Raw genomic sequence first — 9,766 nt, 5'->3', positions numbered from 1 at the left:
GCGTCGTACTGGTGTTTCAGGGTCCTTGTGTTAGCAGGCCTTACTGTTTACTTTAGTAAATTTAATTGAATGTATAGAAGCACAGCTATAACTTTTTACAGGAACCCAACCACGTTGTGGTCACTTATATTGTATTGTTAGATAATATAGCTTAAGTGACAGTAATATTTACATCTGAAATTTAAAGCAATGCAAATTTGTTTGTTCATGGGTTTGTTCATTTGTTTTGTGTCAGTGGAAAATAAAATCATGTTTAAACACAAAACAATTCTAATTCTAGAAAAAAACCACCTCGTAATGTGTGTGCCGCCCTTTATAGAATGTTTGTGGCATTGCCTTTGAGTTTGACATGCCGCACAAATAAGCTAAAAGTCTGAGAAACAATAGTGTCATTTGATCCTATAACACCAGTTGGGATCACAGTTTGGGGTACAAAATGCATTATTAAATGCTGGTCCCTGTACCTTAACGGTCTTCTATTACCCACTAATATCATAAAACCAGCACCAGCATTGATCACTATATAAGAATTGTGCTGCTCATGACCAAAATGCTTTCTTACTGTATCTTTGGTGGCTCTGGGTTAAACTCAAAATGCTCCATGGTCACTGTAAATAATTGTTAACATTTTCATTTAAAAAAAAAAAAAAAAGTTTATGATTAAAATAAAAATTCTGGATTAGGGCCTTGTGTGACCCTTCCTTCAATTACTGTTGCTTTTGTTGTGTATGTCCAACAACCTGCCGACTGATGATTTTCCATGTTGGCTGAATTAGGAGTCCCCAACCTTTTTACCAATGAGCTACATTTCACAAGCTTGAAAAAGGTCCCTGGGGTACCAAATAAGGGCAGTGATTGGCTGTTTGGTAGCCCCTATGTGGACTGGCAGCCTATTGGAAGATCTGTTTGGCAGTACATCTGGTTTTTATAATACCAAAACTTGTCTCCATGCCTGGAATTCAAAAATAAGCTCCTGCTTTGAGGCCACTGGGAACAACATCCAATTGGTCGGGGAGCAACATTTTGCTTGGGGATCACTTACCTAAGTAAAAATCCTGCTTTTTTTCTGGAATAAATTCTGACTTCTGTTCATACTGTCATACCCAAGAATCCCACGGTGCAAAGTTTGAAGTTAGGCAAAGAACCCCATAGCAACTAATGTTTCTTGTTCTTGGTTAGTATGCCCTTAAAGGAGAAGGAAAGTCATATCCCATTTGGGGCGTGCCAAATGTTTGGCACACCCAAGTGAATATATTTACTTACCTGAAACCCCGGGCAGGTGCTCCTATCAGCAGAAAACTGCACCGGTCTTGGGTTATTCCTGCGAACACCACAGATTGACCCTCTTCCAGCTTCTTCTTTCTTCATGTGCATTAAAGCGAAAAGCCAAACTTTAACGAAAAAGTCGGCTATTTCATTCCACTCCGCATGCGTGTGCCCCGGGATATTGGAAGAAAGAAGAAGTCGGAAGTGGATCGCTCCGTGGTGCTCACTGGTATAACCCTGGGCCTGTGCAGTTTTCTGCTGATAGGAGCACCGGCCTGGGGTTTCAGGTAAGTAAATACAATCACTTGGGTTGTCTAACATTTGGCACGCCCAAATGGGATATAACTTTCCTTCTCCTTTAAGTATCAATGGAAGGCTCCAGTATAGAGCACAAAAGGCCCTGCTTGGCTAGGGTTGCCAACTTTTCAGGAAATAAATACAGTCCTAATCCTGTTCCTTCCCTATTAATTACATTGACATCAAGTACCCAAACCTGAACCCATGGCAACCTGCCCTAAATCCCCACCCAGTGCAAGAGGGGCCCCATGTAGCTAAATGTGAAAAATAATTGTTCATTTTCTGAGTGGTGTCTGTCACCATTGCTAATGAGTGATAAAAGAAAATAAAACCACACTATGCATTTCTGAATTATAACATCTGTATTAACAATTTAGAAAAAAAAAAGCCATAAATTGCACATCAAATTGGAAACTTGTATTCCCTGTATCATGCCATACACAGTTAGGCTAACCACTCGCTTTTAAGGCAACACAGTTTACCAGTCCTGTTACAACCCCGGCTGCAGCCAAAGTCTCTGTTCATTTCCTACACAGGCCAAGTGCCCTATATTGAAGGCATGGACTTCTGCAGCAGGTTACTCCCTTTGTCTTTCAATTTCAAAGCACCCAGCATCCTGCAAGTGAAGGCACTGCGGCAAATTTATCACCAGAAAATTATTCCCGCACTTCTATTTATTGGAAAATATCTGTAAAAAATATCTATATACTCTTAACGTTAAAGATTTCATTTCTCTTTTCATAAACTTCTCTCCACAGTTTCTCACAACCTTGCAGGGACCAGTTTCCATCAAGTCCAAGGCCTGGAACAGGAAGGGGTTTGGTTTTCCAAGAATATTTATGGCATAGCAGCTCTGTAGGAGTCATATGGCTAAGGGCTCTCTGTACAACAGAGAAACGGATGGCAACAAAGTCCACAGCATAGTGTATAAGGTTTCATCGGATCCGTACCTCCTATTTTCTTGTAGTTGTCATTGAAATACAAATCCCATTCGGAGCACCAATCTGTCTCTTCCTTGTGCAGTTTGGAAGTTGGCAGCTCTTCAAACAAGAGTTCAGAGAGATCAAATGATTGATGATGGATTCTCACCCCCTTGGGTATAGGTTCTGTCGCTTCTAACAAAGCTGTAAATAAGTCTTAGGTCATAACAGGGTCTCCACTCGTTCCCAAGGCGGACACTCATAAAGCACATCTTCCACAAAGCCAGTTTCGCTGTACCATTGCTCCACCACAGGTTCTTCCTTTACCTGCTCCCAGGTCTGCTGCCCTTCCGTGGAGAGGTACCAGTGGTTGTCTTGCATGGGAGGATCCTGCTGATTCATGTCCATCCCTGAGTTGCCGGTAAGGGTGCTATTAAGATTGGAAGCCGCCAGATCTCCTTCCCAGCACATGGATATTAAGGCTGCTTGTAAATCCAGATCATCAAAGTTGCTCCCTTGCAGAGGGTCTTCAGGGGTGAACAGGGTGTCCCCTTGTCGTTCTGGGGCTCTAAACGCCGGCAGAACAGGATTGGGCTTCTCATACCGGCGAGACTGCCTGTGACCCCCGGATATATGCTGCATGTGATGGCTGCCAGGTCTAGAAACTGGCAGATAGGGATGGTGGCCTATGGTCTTGTTGCAGCGTGGTGGGTCGAGGTGTGAGGAAGGCATTCTTCTCCTTTTCAGCACCCCGTTTACAAACATGTCAGCATAGCGAGGATCCATCTGCCAGAATCCGCCTTTGCCTGGCTCGTCTTTGCCCCTCGGGACTTTCATGAAGCACTTGTTCAGAGACAGGTTGTGACGGATCGAGTTCTGAAACACAGATCAGAGGGTCAGTTCCACACTGAACATGAGAAATACTTTGCTTTAATCCATTGATCATGAAGAAACCAAGCCCATGCTAATCCCTTACTGGTCATATGGCTGCTTTTCCCACAGCTCTGGCCACCTACATCACCCACTGTAGTGTCCTTCAAAGCTCTGGTAGGTTGATGACCCAGTAAATTCCCTGTCCCTGCTAAACTGATTTTTACTGACTATTTGTGCTTATCAGATGCAGAAGACCCAGAGCTTGTCTTATTGGTTCCTGTGTCAGATACATGTGCCTGGGTTTCAGGAACTTTGTGTTTGGGCAAACATTTTCTACATGGATTCCTTTATAGTGTCCTAGGACTGATAACATGTACCCAGAACACACGGCAGGATAAATTGTGTCAATTTCATATATAATACTCCAGACTATATAATAAGGTTATTACAATACCAATTTCATGTATAATACTCCACAGAACACATGGCAGGATAAATGTCACAGCTAGTCCTTGTATAATTCACCCAGAACATATAGTTATAGTGTTTTTTTATGTATAATACATATTGTAGCACAAGTCCTTTCACATTACAAAGCACTTATACCTTATAATAACCCCTTTATGCCCTTTCCTCTCCCCTCAGCTCAAGTGTCTCTCTCCAGCAGAAATGTCCTATTGTGCAGCTGTCTGTGGGACCGGTCGGCATATGTTTGACCATAGACAGACACCTGGCTGGAGCTTGCACAAAGAGGATTCTTCCTATGAATAATACATGGATCACAGACAGGAGACCAGCTATCGGCAGACAGATAGAAAGCATTTGATAGTAATCCCCCAGAGCCCCCCAGACTCTATACGTAGATAAAATGTACCATCACACCTCTTAAGCAACAGTTAAAGTAAAACAATGTAGGTCTCTATAACTATATAATGCATAAAACAGCTCATATGTAAAACCCTGCTTCATGTTAATAAACCACTTTCATAATAATATACTTTTCTAGTAGTATGTGCCATTGGGTAATCATAAATAGAAAATTACCATTTTAAAAAATAAGGGCCGCCCCCTGGGATTGTACGATTCACGGTGCACACAAACAAACCACATGTAAGGTCACATGAGCCAATTAACACAGAGTTCTGTCTTTAGTTTCCACACTTCTTCCTGTTACAGTTAGTGTTGTAGTATTTCTGGTCAGGTGATCTCTGAGGCAGCACACAGACCAAGAGATGTAAAAGGACAATATTTACTTTAATAAATGGACCAGATTGATAAGATTTTTTAATATGCCACTTAATTTGATATAAACTATCTGTTGCTTAAGTATTCATTTTGAACTATGACTCTGTCTTCATTTATTTTAAGCACTGCCAAAAAATACAAAATTCCCCCTAAATAGAACGCAACAATTCTGTATGTACATACAAGAAGTCACCCCAAACTTCTGGGGCAAAAAAACCTCAATGACCTTGGCTAAAAAAAAACTCTGATTGGATGCTGTAAAACTGTATGAAAGGCATAAAGAGTATTAAGGGGTTATTTACAGGTCTGAGATGCCAGATTTTCTGATTGACTTTTCCGTCCCCAGGGTTTAATAAATTCCGAAAAAATCGTGATTTTTTTAATAAAATCGGACTTTTAAAAAATCCCGAAATTTTTGGAATTTATTAAACCACGTCAGAATCAGAAAATCTGGCCTCTCAGACCTGTCGAGGTTGCATATAAGTTGGAGGGAGAAGTCCCAATGATTTTTTGATGTGTGCTGGGTTTCGTGCTGGGTTTCGTGCAATACGGTTTCAGAGTTTTCAGGCAAAAATCTGAGTTTTCAGGGGTAAAATCCAAAAAAATAGGATAAAAATCTGAAACAAATTGTGAAAATCAGATTTATTTTTTTCCGCACAGCAAATTTTCTGGAAAATTAAATTAAATGAAAAAACCCGAGTGGATTTGATTTGAGTTTGTTGCCGAAAATATTGAGATAAATTCAGACTTTGAGAAATAACCCCCTAAGTATTCAGTTTGATCTTTGTGACCTTGGCTAAACTGAGCATTCTGATTGGCTGTTGGATTCACCACTTCTGATGATAGTGTCTCACCTGCCAGCTTGGGTCAGCATGCCGATAATAGCAGAAGTTCTGTGTGATCCAGTTGTAGATGGCGGATAGGGTGAGTTTCCGCTGCTGGCTGGCTTCCATGGCCATGCAGATGAGGGTGGCGTAGGAATATGGTGGCTTGACATTAGCATTGGTTCTATAATCCACCTCCTGTACTGGGCTGGGGGATAGAGTTGGCAGGGAGGCCCAGGCTGTGGGAACTGTGACTCTCTGTTTTCCAGTGCGCGGGGCCTGGCAAGAAGCAGTATCACCGGCTGGTGGGCTGCATGGTCCCTGAGAGACACGGGGAACAGGGGGGCGACTGTTGGCGATGGAAGACAAGTCTGTGCTCAAGATGGAGAAGTCCTGTAGCCACTGCAGGTTGGTGAGGCTGTCGTCCTCCCGATTGCGCTCCCGTTCCACAGAAAGTGGCAGTCGGTGAGTGGTGGACAGAACTGGCATGGTTCTGGGGCAGAAGGCACACACTTTCTGCAGGGAGACAGAGAAATTTGATTAGATATAGATAATACAGTGGATTTCATACATCATGGGTCCACCCATAGCTCATAACAAGGTTACGCATACATGGAAACAGTCACCCTGCTATAGTTTCAGGGGTAGCCACCTCATCTAACCCTAATTGGCCTTCAGTCCATGCCTCCCAGCTAATGCTGTAGGAATTATGGGGTTGGTCCCTATAGGGTATAGGGACCAACCCCATAATTCAGGAACTTTAGTTTTCTACTATACAGTATAATACATTGGATAGTTTTGTATTTAGGTAGGAATGTCATACACCTGAAAAGGGAGTAAAAACACATTATTAAAGGAGAAGGTTTTGGCTCAAAAAGGTGACTAATATGGGTCAGGGGCTTGGCCTATATCCCTCTGGATATTCATTATAGGGATGCTGGGAGGTAAGTCAGCTCAGACTTCTATGAAGGGTCAGATTGGTCTGACAGGAGACTGGAAAAACCTGATGAGCTCTGACCATAGTTGGCGCCGCACGGCTTCCCCAGGCCTGTCGCCTAACTGGGATCTTTGGTAGGATTGGAGGTGGGTTCTATTAATTATCTATCTATCATCTATCAATATAGCTATCTATCTATCTATCTGTCTGTCTGTCTGTCTGTCTATCTATCATATATCATCTGTCTGTCTGTCTGTCTATCTATCATCAATCTGTTTGCCCTTAAACAACCTTTGCCCTTAATCTGCCTTCTCTAGGAGGAACTTTTGTAATGTGTGATCATTTGCACCATGATACCTGAGCCACTCATAGATTGCAAGCTCTGCTGGACACTGGTTCTTATCTTTCTCATATCTCTGTACTGCTATTCATGTAAAGTCCCGAGCACAGAAATATTTTTCTATATGGATCAGACATGGGTTATGTACAGTTGTGCACCTGTGCAGGGCTCGGTTGCCTTGTTTGCCATTTGCTCTCCATTTAGCTGCCTCTTCCCTAATGAGGGTAAATATAAGCGCATTATTGCCCCTCTGGGCCCTGAGAAAGGATCGTCACCTCCCCCTAGACCTCACCCCAGAGCCTGTTTGTTGCTCTGCACAGAACAAATAGCGCGTGTTCTGCCTGCTGGCGCGCGTATCACTAGGTCTCCCAGGGAGAGACATTCTATCCACCTGATAACCCTTTCATGGCCTGGAGCATTCAACCACAACATCTTGTGTACTGGCATAGGAAACAGTCAATCCCTGAGTGTTGTTAGTTCAGCAACATCTCTCTTATACTTCCTTTTTTCCCTTAAATTGGCAGCTCGTGGCTCTCTCAGTACACAGAATACTCCTCTGCATATTTCCATTCATACATAAGGATGGAAGCTGCCATATTGCTTGTCTATGCTGACACATTCCTCATTTCTCAATTTCTGTATATTTATTTATGTGAAAGGCTTAGAACAAGACACAGAGAGACCCCACTACACAGCTATGATCTGGAAACCCAAGATGGGGGCCCAAGATTTCAAGCCTATATATAAAAATAAATGTCAGTGTTATGGCACCGACTGTACCGTGGAATTATGGAATTTTTATGGAAAATAAATAATACATATGGCAGATTCTACTCAATGTGCACTGAAGGGATGTTTTATGCATTTAGTAAGCTTTAGCATCACAGGTTATTTTCTTTAGTATAACACTGAATGAATAAAGTCCCATGACATTAGATAAGACCTTTACAACCCCTCCCCAATAAACTCTAATTAGTATATAGCAGTAAAACACAATAACTTGCCTGAAGACATCCCGGATAAAGGGCAACTCTGCATTTGCCTGCACCCAGCACCATGTCAGCTAGTCCTGAATAGTTACCAGGTGACATGAAACAAACCAGAAATCCAACACTGCCTGGGCTTCTCCTGCAAATCTGCCACCAGAACCCAATACACTCACTATGAACCCTACACTTGTTAGATAATCCGTAGTCACAACACAGCAGTGCACACTTCTCTACACTGTCTCAGCCTGACCTGATGTTGTAATGCTGCAAGTCTGCCTTACTGATCAGAACTCAGAGGGGATCACACTGAGGCTGATATAAACCCAGCACATGTGAGCCTGTCCTGATAAACTGAGCTGTCATGTTGGATCTGGAAGCTGCATAAACCTTAGCCTGCACTGATAAACTGCAGCCAGACAGTCAAAGAAACCTGTCCTGTTAATCTGATGCCAGGTGAGCCTGTCCCTACAATATGAAGTCAAATCGCTACAGAAGCCTGCTCTGTTAACCTTATGTCGGATAAGCTTGTCCCTGTGATGTGAAGTTACAGCCACAGAAGCCTGTCCTGTTAATCTGATATTGGTTGAGCCTGTTCCGACCCTGTGATATGAAGTCACATGGCCACAGAAACCTATGCTGTTAATCTGATGTCGGATTGGCCTGTCCTTATGATATGAAGTCAAATGTCTACAGAAGCCTGTTCTGTTAACCTTATGTCGGATAAGCTTGTCCCTGTTATATGAAGTTACGGCCATAGAAGCCTGCCCTGTTAATATGATGTCGGATTGGCCTGTCCTTATGATATGAAGTCAAATGGCCACAAAAGCCTGTCCTGCTAATCTGATTTCAGATGAGCCTGTTCCTATGATATGAAGTCACATGGCTACAGAAGCCTGTTCTGTTAATCTGATGTCAGATGAGCCTGTTCCTATGATATGAAGTCACATGGCTACAGAAGCCTGTCCTGTTAATCTGATGTTGGATGGGCCTGTCCCTGTGATATGAAGTCGGGGAATGTTGCATGATACAGTATGCAGTACAAAGTAAATCTGCCCTGTTAATAAATGACCTGATTTTGTACTAACCAGGTTAGGATATTCCCTATATATATGTCTCAAATACCAGTGGCAACGCTAGAAAATTTCAGGCCCCATAGCAAAGTCAATTTAGCTGGGAAAATAAAGCCCTTGTGTCTGTCCAGGTACCTCCAACCAGTCACTGTAAACTCAGAACTGAATGCTGGGAGTTGTCGTTGAGCAATAGCTGCAGAGCTAATAAAGATCAATCCTCTAGTCTAATTGTCTAATTACAGTTTCACGTTGGCAGGATCTGTGTGTATAGCACCAACCAGGACTACAAGTCCCAGCATCCTCAGCGGCCCATTTCAATAACGTCATAACCTGACTGGTTTTGATTTTCTGTCACTTAATGGTTAAGCCTGCGGTTGTATTTAACTCCTTCTTGTTCTTTCTGTATAATGAATATACTGATTATTTCTATAGTAACATGGACTAACCCTGGATATACAGAGATTTATCTCTGCCCCATTGCCTAATCCTATTGCGTCACCTGCCATCAGTTTCCCCTTTAAACTGCCCCATTAACTGACATTTACTTGAATAAAAAGCTGCGTCTTACCTCTGTCTGTTTAGTGCAGCCTCGATTAAAAGCCTGGGGAGATGAGTGTTGTGAGCCGCGTCCTGACATCAATTGACACTGAACTGTGAACCGATAACTAATGCCACTTTACCTCCCTGGGGGGCCTCAGCCCTTTAAACAGATCTCTGGCATGTGATTGGCTGACGGTTGCCTGGTATCCATTTTCCGCGATGGCCAATAGTTGCTTCAACTGTTAAGGGATTGTCTGCCAACTCCTCCCCCTGTTTCGGGACGCAGAATGAGAAGTCACGCAGGCTGGACCTGTGGAATGTTACAGTTGGGTGGGGGGAGGCTGTGGGCAGAACCAAGAGGCGGTACAGCCAAGAGCAGAACCAACTAATTCCTACCTTTCCCAACAAAGGCTTTTCATACTCACTTCACTTGCCACCTGTTGCAGTTACTTTTTATTTACATTT

The 9,766-nt window shown here is 42.9% G+C and overlaps 1 protein-coding gene across 1 annotated transcript; it reads right to left on the bottom strand.

Annotated features, from left to right (window-relative positions):
• Nucleotides 1-1,965: 1,965 nt before the first annotated feature.
• foxj1.2.L (forkhead box J1, gene 2 L homeolog) lies at nt 1,966-9,424 on the bottom strand. The gene is given in 3 exon segments (NM_001096421.1): nt 1,966-3,359; nt 5,456-5,941; nt 9,330-9,424. Coding segments are annotated over 2 exon segments (1,113 nt in total). The 5' UTR covers nt 5,915-5,941; nt 9,330-9,424; the 3' UTR covers nt 1,966-2,705.
• Between the last annotated feature and the right edge of the window lie 342 nt (nt 9,425-9,766).

This window comes from Xenopus laevis, chromosome 9_10L, assembly GCF_017654675.1.
Source record: "Xenopus laevis strain J_2021 chromosome 9_10L, Xenopus_laevis_v10.1, whole genome shotgun sequence".
Lineage (NCBI taxonomy): Eukaryota > Metazoa > Chordata > Amphibia > Anura > Pipidae > Xenopus > Xenopus laevis.
Note: the sequence above shows the minus strand (reverse complement) of the source record. Positions and strands in the feature narration are given on the sequence as shown.